The sequence below is a fragment of the Daucus carota genome, chromosome 1 (assembly GCF_001625215.2).
Source record: "Daucus carota subsp. sativus chromosome 1, DH1 v3.0, whole genome shotgun sequence".
In the NCBI taxonomy this organism is placed as follows: Eukaryota; Viridiplantae; Streptophyta; class Magnoliopsida; order Apiales; family Apiaceae; genus Daucus; species Daucus carota.
The window spans coordinates 40,527,492-40,543,591 of NC_030381.2; the positions used below are offsets into that span (position 1 = coordinate 40,527,492).

General features: G+C 30.4%; 2 protein-coding genes across 2 annotated transcripts; both read left to right on the forward strand.

Moving 5' to 3' along the window:
- Positions 1-566: 566 nt before the first annotated feature.
- LOC135150258 (protein DEFECTIVE IN MERISTEM SILENCING 3-like) lies at positions 567-4,924 on the forward strand. The gene is made up of 8 exons (XM_064086440.1): positions 567-689; positions 1,270-1,324; positions 2,105-2,266; positions 2,670-2,901; positions 3,451-3,642; positions 3,746-4,063; positions 4,245-4,446; positions 4,695-4,924. Exons 1-8 carry the CDS (start codon positions 567-569, stop codon positions 4,713-4,715), a joined length of 1,305 nt encoding a protein of 434 aa, XP_063942510.1. The 3' UTR covers positions 4,716-4,924.
- A 2,919-nt stretch (positions 4,925-7,843) lies between these two features.
- On the forward strand, positions 7,844-11,644 carry LOC108194255 (protein DEFECTIVE IN MERISTEM SILENCING 3). The gene is made up of 8 exons (XM_064086441.1): positions 7,844-7,966; positions 8,547-8,666; positions 8,872-8,989; positions 9,393-9,624; positions 10,174-10,365; positions 10,469-10,786; positions 10,968-11,169; positions 11,418-11,644. Exons 1-8 carry the CDS (start codon positions 7,844-7,846, stop codon positions 11,436-11,438), a joined length of 1,326 nt encoding a protein of 441 aa, XP_063942511.1. The 3' UTR covers positions 11,439-11,644.
- Positions 11,645-16,100: the final 4,456 nt, after the last annotated feature.

The following is a 16,100-nucleotide window of genomic DNA, read 5'->3' on the forward strand; positions in this document are numbered from 1 at the left end:
CGATGAATACGGCCACCACTAAATTGACGTATCAGACTACTTAAACAATTATAAATTAAAAAATTTTAATTTTATCAAAGATTAAAGATGTTGTAAACTAGTTACATAATCTTTTTCGTCTTTTATAAATCACAAACCACAAAATAAGTTTACTAAAATAAAATATGTCATTCCGGAGTAAATTTATATCATAACATGCATTTGAAAATATATTTTTTTTAAAAGTGAAATTTTAAAATAAAATTTTTTATATCCGAACAAAGATGGTGTATATAAGTATGTTACGAAAATGATAATACAATCAAATAAAAAGTCAGTATAATCATAATAAATGATAAATTTGAAACAATTTTTTTTTGAAAGCTATAAATTTTAAACAATTATTCAAATTCATGCGTGGCACCGCCCATAAGCTAGGATCTTATCATTTCCATTCAGATATGAAATTCAAAAAATCTGAATATTATATTTCTGATATTATTAGTATATTCAAAAAAAGGTATATTCAAAAAAAGGTTACGGTATCCGACAAAAAAAAGAAAAGGTTACGGTAAGAAACGGCCATAATGCTAGCTGGGTCAGGTGTATATTTACTGGACACCAAACCAACCACCTTGTTCTTATTCTCATTGTTCTGCTCTAGTTTCCGGCGACCCGTGACGGAGAGCGGCGGAGCATCAACCAAACAGGTCTCTCTCTCACACACACACACACTCCAAGTAATTGAATTGTCTTAAATGAAACATGTACTGTGTTTATCTTGCATGTCTGCCTTTCTTATTTTCTTGATTAAAGTTTAGTCTCTTGCATCTTTATGATGAATAAGTTTCATTCCATACAAGTTGTTTCTATCAGCTATGTGTTAGTCAGATGTAGAGGGCTGATCTAAATTGATTTTTTTTATATATATATGATAGGAATTATATTGTGTTTGTCTGTTTTGGTTGATTACTACAAAATTTGTTAATCTTAGCTTGTGGATGGTGAGGTTTTCGACCTCGAGGCCCTGTGATATTGCTCAGTTTATCAGTCTATAAAGAGGGTTCTCAAAGAATTGATGAGTAATAACTTAAACTCATCGATTTTACCTTGTAAAATCTTTTGCAATCTATTGATATTGTGGTGTATTTTACATGCTGTATGTTTCTCCCTTTGTTTTTCCGTATGTGCCTGCATGCTTTCCTGGCTCCACTGAATGTATCATTGTATAACAGATGTTAAGATACTTAATGATTGATTAATATTCTATTTTTTCTGTTTTCCATGCAGAAAAAGGCATTACAAGGTCCAAGTCCATTGCAAATAATGTCTGCAGGTAATACGGGTACTCGCAGGCCCGGCTCAATCAAAATTGAGGCCCTGTGCTAAATTTAAATGGGGCCTTTTAATAAAAAAAAAATCACATAAATGTTATTTTATTTTAAATTAATTTGAAACTTAAAATAAGAAAAAGGTTAAATAAAATATACATCGTCTGAGTAGCATATTTATATTTTTATTAAATAAATTAATTTATTTAACACAAAAAATAAATAATAGTTATAATATATAATATGTGACAAGAATAATAATTATATTTATATTAATTATTCACTAAAAATATTTAGCAAATCAATACAAAAAACTCAAAAATTAATTTAATAAATAATAATCAATACTAACATAAGAATATATAATATCAGTTTATATGTAATAATAATAATATTAATGATAATCAACTAACTATAAAAAATATATAAATAAAGGATTTTAATCAACATACAATGAAAAATAAAGTTAATTGTATATGTGTAGAAATATTATGGGCTTAAAAATTTGGGCCCTCCAAATTTTGAGGCCCTGTGCCGAGGGGCTTCTTACACACCCTAATCACCGGCCCTGGGTACTCGAAGGACTGAAAGAGATGAGGCTTATCAACTGGCTGAAGCAGCTGTCGATCGTACCAAGGTTGTTAATCATATTAATATTGATGCATATATATGTGTTACTACTGTTCTGCATATTATCATGATAATAAATTAAATGTGTTCTTAATAACAAGATTTGAGTCATTTATTTGCTATGATCTTGTGTATATGCTTTCTTGATTGTCTAATCTTTTAAGAGGATCTCTTTCAACTAATTAAAATTATTGTCAAATCATTGCAGGAATATGAGGCTGATGAGCTAGAGAGATTAGGTCTCGGAGTCAAACACCGTGAAGAGAGAATTAGGGATTTGAGGAGTGAGAAAATCAGCTTAGATGGTTCTATTCTAGATCTGGAAGGTACATGATATCGATGTCAATACCAAATTTAATAGTATGTCATATATGTGATAAACTGAGAGTTGCAAAAGTTAGAAATATGATAGCTTTCTCTCAATACTCAAACCTTTACCAGATATTATTTCAATAAAGAGGTAATTCTTACTATATGGATCAGACATAAACCTAACCTGTTGCTCTAAACATAAATTATTGACCTTCTAGCTTCAAAGTAGGTATCATTGGCCTTGTAAATTCACTTTCCAAATTTATCTCGAAAACAATAAGACCTTGACATCAGGGAAGTTATGAAGCGGTGGCTTCAGTTTGACATATATATTATCTTTAAATGTAAGAAGGTAAAATGTTTTTATCACCTCTCATCTACTCATTGTTTCACTGTTTTTGCTACATTCTTTCTCAGTTAGTATTGGAAAGTATCAGGCATCCTGCAGTATTCCTGTCAACAGAGAAGTGGATGCTCAAAGTGAGGACGAGACTTATAAAAATATTTTGGAGTTAGAGAAATCTGCTGCTGGACTTGTACACCAGCTAAGAACTCAACAAGGAACTCAGGTTTCTCATAGTCCATTAGTGAAGGATGTACTTGGTTTTGTTGCTACACTAGGCAAAACCGATGATGAAAACCTTAGCTGGTCAGTATAAATTCTGTAACTTCCAATATGAGTCTACCACTCTTCCTATCTTACTAATTACTGTAGTATCAGATTGCTGTACGTTTTCATTTCAGTTATGTTTAATTCTTGAGAAAATTATGTGTCGCTGCCAATGGCTAAAACAATGAAAAGGTTTTTTTGTGTGTGTTATAGCTATAAAATTTAGTTAAAAAAATATATCTATGACTTACCTTAAAAGTTATTTACTTTGTGTTCCAGAAATACTTTGCTATTAATGTTAAATCAGATATCTGATATGGTCAATAAGACATTTTGTCTAAACTCAAGCTTGCCCTACTTCTGCACACACACAAATATATAAGAGTAATAGGAATAAAGCATTCTTGGGGTTATTATTGATATTAAATTTTAATCATGGAAATGATGTCTCTGCAGAAATAGATATCACTGGATTATAGCCTATAGACCCAATTTAGATGGAGTCTATAAGTGTTTTCTCTTTGTAGTAAGATAAATTGGAGATTTGTTGACATTATTAACTAATGGACTGCATTGTTATTGAGTTAGGCTGCTTGCGGAGTACTTGGGGAGAGAAACAATGATAGCAATTGTTTGCAGAAACTCTGATGGAGTTCAAGCTCTGAAGACTTTTGGCATAGAAGGTGCTATAGATAGGAATCATGTTCAACAAGGGCACGGCTCTTCTGCTGGACGTACAATAGATGGTCGATTTCAAGTTATATGTCTCGCTGATATAAGGTACATGGTTATGTTCTTCATTTGTTATCCTTCACCGGGTTTTCTTTCTGTCTCGTATTTATCTTTTTGGTTCTCATATTCTCTCTTTATACATATGTCACAGACCGTATGATGGCGAGTTCATATATAATGATCCACAAAGGAGGCTCGATATTCTGAAGCCAAAATTGCCTGGTGGAATACTTCCTCGTGGCTTTCTTGGATATGCTGTGAATATGATCGATATTGATAATGCAAACGTATGGATGGCCACTCCCCACTATGGGCTTAGGGAGACTCTTTTCTACCATCTCTTTTCGCACCTTCAAGTTTATGAAACAAAGGAAGACATGTTGAAGGCCCGCCCCTTCATATCTGATGGAGCAGTATCCTTGGATGGTGGAATAATGAGACGTTCTGATAATTTTTACATGGCCAATAGGTAAAAACTCCATCTTTGCAATATCACTTCCTTGTTCCTTGTCATTTCGGTTGAATTATATATACATCTTCTTCCTCTGTCCCTCTATTTTTACCTTATTGAACTTCAAAAGTGTAAAGATATGAGTTGCATTTCAATGGCGCTTCATCTTCATTTGATTCTCTAACTTTTGTGATTAAAGGGAAAAAGCAATAGTTAAGTTCCCGATGATCCTTGGAAAACCTAGTCTACCTGGAGACTACTACGAGACTAAAAACGATCTGCAAATCAAAAAGTGGAAGCTGGAAATATTGCTAGAAAATATTTGCAGAGAACAATCAGTGCTGGACCAGGATAGGTTCAATTTTGAAGTCAAGAGACAAGAGTTTGTTCAGTTAGCTCGGGTAACGTCAGCTGAAACATGCATCATTTATGAGTTATGTTGTGTTATTGTTTTAACTGCTATTCAAACTGTTGCTTATTTTATATCCAAGGCTAATATCTTTTTAGTTGGGGTAATTTTTTTAATAGTTTTGCTGGTATAGCAAGTGATAACTTCCCAAATAGAATACATCCTATATGAAATACAATATTAGGTACTCGCCGGGAATCTATTCAGATAACTCATTTTGTTTGTGGTTATAATGTACAGCAGCAGAAGCAGGAGCACTAGCAAGTCCAGCTGGGCCAGAGATTTTGGCCATGGAACTCATTCTCCTGTCATCATCTAGTATTTCGATTATGTAGTTGTTATATTCTTACTATAGTTAAAACCTATAATGGGTATCATTGAGGACGATTTGGAGACAGATCTAGAGTTTATTTGTACTGCAAATGATGTGTCTATTCTGCTTTTAGATGATATATACCATAAGTTGTCTTATATGATCTGCGTCAATTATATCGTTCTTCACCGACTTGGGTATTTATGTGAAACACCCAAATAAAATCTTAATTATTTAGAGTTTTTTTATAGAATTTCTCGGTTATCCTTTTTACAGTGATTGAAGAAAAATCTTTGACAATATGATATATATATTAGTTAACTATTGAGAATAGAAAACTAAATATATGAAAATGTATTTAGCGACCTAATCACAAAATATAATTTTTTAAAAGAATTTGAAAGTTTATTAAATTGAAAGCAACCACAAATACAAATTACATAAATACCCAGTAGGACCAGTTAACCGAAAACAACTGAATTCGACACCGATCTCCGAACCTGTCGCCGACGAGGATCCCCGCGAGAATTTAGGAAATTTTATATTTTAATAAAAAATAATTTATAATATATTATATACTCTTTAATAGGGCTGCAAACGGACCGAGCTGGTCATTAACCAGATTCGACTCGACTCAACTCGTTAACAAGCTCGAATTCGAATAACCAACAATTTTTGATAAGTTTAATGAGTCGAACCAAGCTTTTTAGTTGTTCGACTCGACTCGTTAATACTCGGACTCAGTTTCGACTCGACTCGACTCGTTAAAAACTCGACTCGATAAGGAATATGCATTAGAAAAAAAATTTAATTTTACACTTTATTTTTGTTTTTCTATTTTTCAATTTTGTAATCAAATTTTTAAAATTTTGAATTGTGTACTAAGAGACAAAGCCAATTGTAGAAATTTGAAAAAAATAAAAATTTTATTGACCAGCTCGGTATTGACTCGGATCAGTTATTTGAAAACTCGAACCAAATAAATAAAGAATTAAAATAAATTAAGAAAATCATATTGATATTATCACCCAAATATATATATTAATACAAAATTTGATTCAAGAACTACATTTTACAAGATTGTGATAAAGACAAAGAACAAGGTGGCGGTAACACGACAAACGTAAAATCTCCTGTAACGATGTCCTTGCTAATACTATCATTACAATAATTGTTCATGTTGTGATATACAGGAAAAGAACCGAAATGCTAGATATTATTAAAAAAATTGATCCACTTTCGGGTGGAACATTAGAATTATCCAATATCAAAGTATAAAATTTAGTTATCCTTATATAATTTTTTTACTTAATAATAATTCTCAGTTGGAACATTAGGATTTTTGAATACAAAAATTTAGTCATCATTATTTTTTTTCCATATAATAACAATTATTATTTGTATACTACTATATATTGGTCTTCCAACATAATTGTATATGCACTAAAACTATTAATTTTATTTTTCAAAACTCAAACAATTTATTTATATTATGAAAGAACTCTATATAAGTCCTATCATATTTTTGAATTCAAATAAATAAACAAAAAGTTTATATTAATATTATAGCGAAATTCATATTAATTCAAAACTCAGTTTAAGCCCTGTTTGGCTTAAGATTAACTTAACTTAAAATTTTTATTAAACCTTTGTTGAACAAATACCGAGAAAACTACCACTACCAGATTTACTAAACTCACAACAACTCTAGGTAGCATTACACGTTAAAGGTCTGTTTAAAAATTGCTCTCCTGTCAAAAAAAATATGCTAGTAAAAAAAGTTCCGTTATAAAAGTACTATTTGGTAATTTTTTTGATATTTACTTATTTTGAGTTATATAATATAAAAAAATAATATTTTTGATGAGATTTGATGATGAAATCTATATCTGCTTTCTGCAAAAGGTGAAAAGCAATTTTTTTTCAAAAGTATGTGAGAACCTGCTTTTCGAAAAAGCAGTTTTCATCTAAAAACTGTTGTTCGTAAAAGCTGCTTTTATATTTAGCAAAGAGTTTTTCATCTGCTTGCAAAAACAGCAATACAAAACACTACATAAGGTGTTGTAACGGGGTGTATTCAACTCATATTTTAAAAGATTTTATATACTTTGTGGTTTTAATGAATTGTATGTTATTTTAGTTTATGTGGATTCTAGATGAAATGTCGTAGAATTAATAGAATTTAAACCACAAGACTTAAATCTCATGGATTTTAACGGAATTTCAAATATCTTAAAATACAATGAACAATCTCATAAAATTCATCATTCTATGAATTAAAAAAATTCATTAACTAGTTCAATACCATCTGATTTTAATGGATTTTAAATAATCCCAATGGAATGCAATCGAATTTTAAAGCATAATTTAAAATCCTGATTGAATGCAACGAGATTTTATAGTATATAATTTAAATCCTAATTGAATACCCCAAGATTCTGATATATTTTTTAGAATCTGAGTTAAATACCCTCGAATTTCATAAATGAAGAATATTTTTTTTCAAATTTCGATGAATACGGCCACCACTAAATTGACGTATCAGACTACTTAAACAATTATAAATTAAAAAATTTTAATTTTATCAAAGATTAAAGATGTTGTAAACTAGTTACATAATCTTTTTCGTCTTTTATAAATCACAAACCACAAAATAAGTTTACTAAAATAAAATATGTCATTCCGGAGTAAATTTATATCATAACATGCATTTGAAAATATATTTTTTTTAAAAGTGAAATTTTAAAATAAAATTTTTTATATCCGAACAAAGATGGTGTATATAAGTATGTTACGAAAATGATAATACAATCAAATAAAAAGTCAGTATAATCATAATAAATGATAAATTTGAAACAATTTTTTTTTGAAAGCTATAAATTTTAAACAATTATTCAAATTCATGCGTGGCACCGCCCATAAGCTAGGATCTTATCATTTCCATTCAGATATGAAATTCAAAAAATCTGAATATTATATTTCTGATATTATTAGTATATTCAAAAAAAGGTATATTCAAAAAAAGGTTACGGTATCCGACAAAAAAAAGAAAAGGTTACGGTAAGAAACGGCCATAATGCTAGCTGGGTCAGGTGTATATTTACTGGACACCAAACCAACCACCTTGTTCTTATTCTCATTGTTCTGCTCTAGTTTCCGGCGACCCGTGACGGAGAGCGGCGGAGCATCAACCAAACAGGTCTCTCTCTCACACACACACACACTCCAAGTAATTGAATTGTCTTAAATGAAACATGTACTGTGTTTATCTTGCATGTCTGCCTTTCTTATTTTCTTGATTAAAGTTTAGTCTCTTGCATCTTTATGATGAATAAGTTTCATTCCATACAAGTTGTTTCTATCAGCTATGTGTTAGTCAGATGTAGAGGGCTGATCTAAATTGATTTTTTTTATATATATATGATAGGAATTATATTGTGTTTGTCTGTTTTGGTTGATTACTACAAAATTTGTTAATCTTAGCTTGTGGATGGTGAGGTTTTCGACCTCGAGGCCCTGTGATATTGCTCAGTTTATCAGTCTATAAAGAGGGTTCTCAAAGAATTGATGAGTAATAACTTAAACTCATCGATTTTACCTTGTAAAATCTTTTGCAATCTATTGATATTGTGGTGTATTTTACATGCTGTATGTTTCTCCCTTTGTTTTTCCGTATGTGCCTGCATGCTTTCCTGGCTCCACTGAATGTATCATTGTATAACAGATGTTAAGATACTTAATGATTGATTAATATTCTATTTTTTCTGTTTTCCATGCAGAAAAAGGCATTACAAGGTCCAAGTCCATTGCAAATAATGTCTGCAGGTAATACGGGTACTCGAAGGACTGAAAGAGATGAGGCTTATCAACTGGCTGAAGCAGCTGTCGATCGTACCAAGGTTGTTAATCATATTAATATTGATGCATATATATGTGTTACTACTGTTCTGCATATTATCATGATAATAAATTAAATGTGTTCTTAATAACAAGATTTGAGTCATTTATTTGCTATGATCTTGTGTACGTATATGCTTTCTTGATTGTCTAATCTTTTAAGAGGATCTCTTTCAACTAATTAAAATTATTGTCAAATCATTGCAGGAATATGAGGCTGATGAGCTAGAGAGATTAGGTCTCGGAGTCAAACACCGTGAAGAGAGAATTAGGGATTTGAGGAGTGAGAAAATCAGCTTAGATGGTTCTATTCTAGATCTGGAAGGTACATGATATCGATGTCAATACCAAATTTAATAGTATGTCATATATGTGATAAACTGAGAGTTGCAAAAGTTAGAAATATGATAGCTTTCTCTCAATACTCAAACCTTTACCAGATATTATTTCAATAAAGAGGTAATTCTTACTATATGGATCAGACATAAACCTAACCTGTTGCTCTAAACATAAATTATTGACCTTCTAGCTTCAAAGTAGGTATCATTGGCCTTGTAAATTCACTTTCCAAATTTATCTCGAAAACAATAAGACCTTGACATCAGGGAAGTTATGAAGCGGTGGCTTCAGTTTGACATATATATTATCTTTAAATGTAAGAAGGTAAAATGTTTTTATCACCTCTCATCTACTCATTGTTTCACTGTTTTTGCTACATTCTTTCTCAGTTAGTATTGGAAAGTATCAGGCATCCTGCAGTATTCCTTTCAACAGAGAAGTGGATGCTCAAAGTGAGGACGAGACTTATAAAAATATTTTGGAGTTAGAGAAATCTGCTGCTGGACTTGTACACCAGCTAAGAACTCAACAAGGAACTCAGGTTTCTCATAGTCCATTAGTGAAGGATGTACTTGGTTTTGTTGCTACACTAGGCAAAACCGATGATGAAAACCTTAGCTGGTCAGTATAAATTCTGTAACTTCCAATATGAGTCTACCACTCTTCCTATCTTACTAATTACTGTAGTATCAGATTGCTGTACGTTTTCATTTCAGTTATGTTTAATTCTTGAGAAAATTATGTGTCGCTGCCAATGGCTAAAACAATGAAAAGGTTTTTTTGTGTGTGTTATAGCTATAAAATTTAGTTAAAAAAATATATCTATGACTTACCTTAAAAGTTATTTACTTTGTGTTCCAGAAATACTTTGCTATTAATGTTAAATCAGATATCTGATATGGTCAATAAGACATTTTGTCTAAACTCAAGCTTGCCCTACTTCTGCACACACACAAATATATAAGAGTAATAGGAATAAAGCATTCTTGGGGTTATTATTGATATTAAATTTTAATCATGGAAATGATGTCTCTGCAGAAATAGATATCACTGGATTATAGCCTATAGACCCAATTTAGATGGAGTCTATAAGTGTTTTCTCTTTGTAGTAAGATAAATTGGAGATTTGTTGACATTATTAACTAATGGACTGCATTGTTATTGAGTTAGGCTGCTTGCGGAGTACTTGGGGAGAGAAACAATGATAGCAATTGTTTGCAGAAACTCTGATGGAGTTCAAGCTCTGAAGACTTTTGGCATAGAAGGTGCTATAGATAGGAATCATGTTCAACAAGGGCACGGCTCTTCTGCTGGACGTACAATAGATGGTCGATTTCAAGTTATATGTCTCGCTGATATAAGGTACATGGTTATGTTCTTCATTTGTTATCCTTCACCGGGTTTTCTTTCTGTCTCGTATTTATCTTTTTGGTTCTCATATTCTCTCTTTATACATATGTCACAGACCGTATGATGGCGAGTTCATATATAATGATCCACAAAGGAGGCTCGATATTCTGAAGCCAAAATTGCCTGGTGGAATACTTCCTCGTGGCTTTCTTGGATATGCTGTGAATATGATCGATATTGATAATGCAAACGTATGGATGGCCACTCCCCACTATGGGCTTAGGGAGACTCTTTTCTACCATCTCTTTTCGCACCTTCAAGTTTATGAAACAAAGGAAGACATGTTGAAGGCCCGCCCCTTCATATCTGATGGAGCAGTATCCTTGGATGGTGGAATAATGAGACGTTCTGATAATTTTTACATGGCCAATAGGTAAAAACTCCATCTTTGCAATATCACTTCCTTGTTCCTTGTCATTTCGGTTGAATTATATATACATCTTCTTCCTCTGTCCCTCTATTTTTACCTTATTGAACTTCAAAAGTGTAAAGATATGAGTTGCATTTCAATGGCGCTTCATCTTCATTTGATTCTCTAACTTTTGTGATTAAAGGGAAAAAGCAATAGTTAAGTTCCCGATGATCCTTGGAAAACCTAGTCTACCTGGAGACTACTACGAGACTAAAAACGATCTGCAAATCAAAAAGTGGAAGCTGGAAATATTGCTAGAAAATATTTGCAGAGAACAATCAGTGCTGGACCAGGATAGGTTCAATTTTGAAGTCAAGAGACAAGAGTTTGTTCAGTTAGCTCGGGTAACGTCAGCTGAAACATGCATCATTTATGAGTTATGTTGTGTTATTGTTTTAACTGCTATTCAAACTGTTGCTTATTTTATATCCAAGGCTAATATCTTTTTAGTTGGGGTAATTTTTTTAATAGTTTTGCTGGTATAGCAAGTGATAACTTCCCAAATAGAATACATCCTATATGAAATACAATATTAGGTACTCGCCGGGAATCTATTCAGATAACTCATTTTGTTTGTGGTTATAATGTACAGCAGCAGAAGCAGGAGCACTAGCAAGTCCAGCTGGGCCAGAGATTTTGGCCATGGAACTCATTCTCCTGTCATCATCTAGTATTTCGATTATGTAGTTGTTATATTCTTACTATAGTTAAAACCTATAATGGGTATCATTGAGGACGATTTGGAGACAGATCTAGAGTTTATTTGTACTGCAAATGATGTGTCTATTCTGCTTTTAGATGATATATACCATAAGTTGTCTTATATGATCAGCGTCAATTATATCGTTCTTCACCGACTTGGGTATTTATGTGAAACACCCAAATAAAATCTTAATTATTTAGAGTTTTTTTATAGAATTTCTCGGTTATCCTTTTTACAGTGATTGAAGAAAAATCTTTGACAATATGATATATATATTAGTTAACTATTGAGAATAGAAAACTAAATATATGAAAATGTATTTAGCGACCTAATCACAAAATATAATTTTTTAAAAGAATTTGAAAGTTTATTAAATTGAAAGCAACCACAAATACAAATTACATAAATACCCAGTAGGACCAGTTAACCGAAAACAACTGAATTCGACACCGATCTCCGAACCTGTCGCCGACGAGGATCCCCGCGAGAATTTAGGAAATTTTATATTTTAATAAAAAATAATTTATAATATATTATATACTCTTTAATAGGGCTGCAAACGGACCGAGCTGGTCATTAACCAGATTCGACTCGACTCAACTCGTTAACAAGCTCGAATTCGAATAACCAACAATTTTTGATAAGTTTAATGAGTCGAACCAAGCTTTTTAGTTGTTCGACTCGACTCGTTAATACTCGGACTCAGTTTCGACTCGACTCGACTCGTTAAAAACTCGACTCGATAAGGAATATGCATTAGAAAAAAAATTTAATTTTACACTTTATTTTTGTTTTTCTATTTTTCAATTTTGTAATCAAATTTTTAAAATTTTGAATTGTGTACTAAGAGACAAAGCCAATTGTAGAAATTTGAAAAAAATAAAAATTTTATTGACCAGCTCGGTATTGACTCGGATCAGTTATTTAAAAACTCGAACCAAATAAATTAAGAATTAAAATAAATTAAGAAAATCATATTGATATTATCACCCAAATATATATATTAATACAAAATTTAATTCAAGAACTACATTTTACAAGATTGTGATAAACACAAAGAACAAGGTGGCGGTAACACGACAAACGTAAAATCTCCTGTAACGATGTCCTTGCTAATACTATCATTACAATAATTGTTCATGTTGTGATATACAGGAAAAGAACCGAAATGCTAGATATTATTAAAAAAATTGATCCACTTTCGGGTGGAACATTAGAATTATCCAATATCAAAGTATAAAATTTAGTTATCCTTATATAATTTTTTTACTTAATAATAATTCTCAGTTGGAACATTAGGATTTTTGAATACAAAAATTTAGTCATCATTATTTTTTTTTCCATATAATAACAATTATTATTTGTATACTACTATATATTGGTCTTCCAACATAATTGTATATGCACTAAAACTATTAATTTTATTTTTCAAAACTCAAACAATTTATTTATATTATGAAAGAACTCTATATAAGTCCTATCATATTTTTGAATTCAAATAAATAAACAAAAAGTTTATATTAATATTATAGCGAAATTCATATTAATTCAAAACTCAGTTTAAGCCCTGTTTGGCTTAAGATTAACTTAACTTAAAATTTTTATTAAACCTTTGTTGAACAAATACCGAGAAAACTACCACTACCAGATTTACTAAACTCACAACAACTCTAGGTAGCATTACACGTTAAAGGTCTGTTGAAAAATTGCTCTCCTGTCAAAAAAAATATGCTAGTAAAAAAAGTTCCGTTATAAAAGTACTATTTGGTAATTTTTTTGATATTTACTTATTTTGAGTTATATAATATAAAAAAATAATATTTTTGATGAGATTTGATGATGAAATCTATATCTGCTTTCTGCAAAAGGTGAAAAGCAATTTTTTTTCAAAAGTATGTGAGAACCTGCTTTTCGAAAAAGCAGTTTTCATCTAAAAACTGTTGTTCGTAAAAGCTGCTTTTATATTTAGCAAAGAGTTTTTCATCTGCTTGCAAAAACAGCAAAACACTACATAAGGTGTTGTAACGGGGTGTATTCAACTCATATTTTAAAAGATTTTATATACTTTGTGGTTTTAATGAATTGTATGTTATTTTAGTTTATGTGGATTCTAGATGAAATGTCGTAGAATTAATAGAATTTAAACCACAAGACTTAAATCTCATGGATTTTAACGGAATTTCAAATATCTTAAAATACAATGAACAATCTCATAAAATTCATCATTCTATGAATTAAAAAAATTCATTAACTAGTTCAATACCATCTGATTTTAATGGATTTTAAATAATCCCAATTGAATGCAATCGAATTTTAAAGCATAATTTAAAATCCTGATTGAATGCAACGAGATTTTATAGTATATAATTTAAATCCTAATTGAATACCCCAAGATTCTGATATATTTTTTAGAATCTGAGTTAAATACCCTCGAATTTCATAAATGAATTTTTTTTTTTTCAAATTTCGATGAATACGGCCACCACTAAATTGACGTATCAGACTACTTAAACAATTATAAATTAAAAAATTTTAATTTTTTCAAAGATTAAAGATGTTGTAAACTAGTTACATAATCTTTTTCGTCTTTTATAAATCACAAACCACAAAATAAGTTTACTAAAATAAAATATGTCATTCCGGAGTAAATTTATATCATAACATGCATTTGAAAATATATTTTTTTTAAAAGTAAAATTTTAAAATAAAATTTAATGAACACGAACAATTTTTTATTAACACTATCGAACAAAATTCACTGTCCGAACTCGGGTTCGATAATAAACGAACCGAACCCGAGCTGTCCAACGAACAAAACGAACCGGGTATATTAATAATAAAAAGCCCACTGGCAAAAAAAAATTAATAACAATAAAAAGCCGGGATATTTTTTTGCTCAAAAGTAACGAAAAGTGTTTGAAATTTTTTTTAACACAAAAACTCTTTTTAAGAAAAACCGGGTAAACGGTATTTCAGGAAAACAAATTTTTTTTATTTGTAAAAACGACTAGACATTTTATTATTAAAATTCATTAAAAAGTTTACAAGATCCCTATCTGAATTTTATAACACTTTTTTTTAATAACAATCTCAAATCTTCTGAATAAATAATTAAAATAATTTTAAAACACCGGTGGATAAATCTTGACAGTATCCTTCCATTTGTAAAAACAAAAGTTTCATGAGACAATTTTTGCAAAAGCAGGAAACCTTCCATTTGTAAAAGCAAAAGTCTCCTGGGATAAATTTTGCAAAAGTAGGAAACTTTTGACATGCAACCATGACGAAATCAAAAAGATATCGATCAGCATCATATGTATTTTTTTACAAGTTCTTAGAGTAAATAAATTATTTTATGTTTAAAAATAAAAATTATATGCAGGGGGAGCAAATTTGTAACTTCAGACTTCAGAGTTACTTTATTCTCCTTCTTCTGTGATTGGATTTTAATATATAATAAAAGATATAAATTATTATTAGATTTTACTTTAGATTTTTTTGAATAAGTATATTTTACTTAGATTTAATATAAAATAAAAATATTAGATTAGATAATTGGTGCTAATTTATTAAATAAAAATTAAATTTAATATATAGTCATGTAGTATAACAAATAAGATTTAAATTTATTACAGCAAAGTCTCAAAATTATTAAATAACATAATTGATCTATTTGCCACATTAATAACAGATTAATAGCAATTTTATTATTTTATATCAAAGTTATTGATATTAATAGTTATACAGTGTTTAGAGCATCTCGAACCCATCAAAACCCTTAGCTAAAATTCATTAAATCATACCATAAATAAACATTATACTGAAATTTGCTCCACTCCAACCACACATAACCCTTGTCTAAAAATATTATGTCCGCTACATGTGGCCAACCACTACATGCGTGTAGCAATATCTGTAGCAAGATTTCGTATCATTTATTACCATATAATAATATACATTTTATTTATAACAACTTGAAAGAATAATAACTTATTATTTCTGAAATATAAGAGCATCTCCAACGGCGTTGGCTATAATCGTTGGCTAAATTGAACCTGTAAGACATTATGTAAAATTTGCTGAACCTGTAAGACATTGTACTTCAATGGTATTGGCTATATTGGTTGACTATAATTTAAAAATAGAATGTTATTAATATTTTAGTTTGTTAAAATAGAATATATCAATTTAATATGGTAATAAATGATGTGCAATCATCCTACAGATTTCTTACAGACCTGTAGAGGTTCGACAAATATAGCCATCCATAGGAGGTTGACTAAAATTATAGACAACAGATTCATGTGGTTGGAGTACGATTTTTTCAACATGTTGGCTAAATTTTTTATATTTGGAATGCCAACACATTTTTTAGCCAATGGGTTTGTATGGTTGAAGATGCTCTAACCAACCAATATAGTTAGTGCCATCGAAGCAATATAACCACCCAAATATATATTAATACAAAATTTAATTTAAGAACTGTGCTTTAAAAGATTGCGATAAAGACAAAGAAGGTGGTGGTAACACGACAAACGTAAAATCGCCCAATAACGTTTTCCTGGCCAATAA

Coding starts and splice junctions, on each gene's coding strand:
- LOC135150258 (XM_064086440.1), top strand. CDS start 567: ATGCTAGCTGGGTCAGGTGTATATTTACTGGACACCAAACCAACCACC. Junction 2,902..3,450: donor GATGATGAAAACCTTAGCTG/GTCAGTATAAAT, acceptor TTATTGAGTTAG/GCTGCTTGCGGAGTACTTGG. Junction 4,064..4,244: donor AATTTTTACATGGCCAATAG/GTAAAAACTCCA, acceptor TTGTGATTAAAG/GGAAAAAGCAATAGTTAAGT.
- LOC108194255 (XM_064086441.1), top strand. CDS start 7,844: ATGCTAGCTGGGTCAGGTGTATATTTACTGGACACCAAACCAACCACC. Junction 8,990..9,392: donor TTCTATTCTAGATCTGGAAG/GTACATGATATC, acceptor ATTCTTTCTCAG/TTAGTATTGGAAAGTATCAG. Junction 11,170..11,417: donor AGTTTGTTCAGTTAGCTCGG/GTAACGTCAGCT, acceptor TATAATGTACAG/CAGCAGAAGCAGGAGCACTA.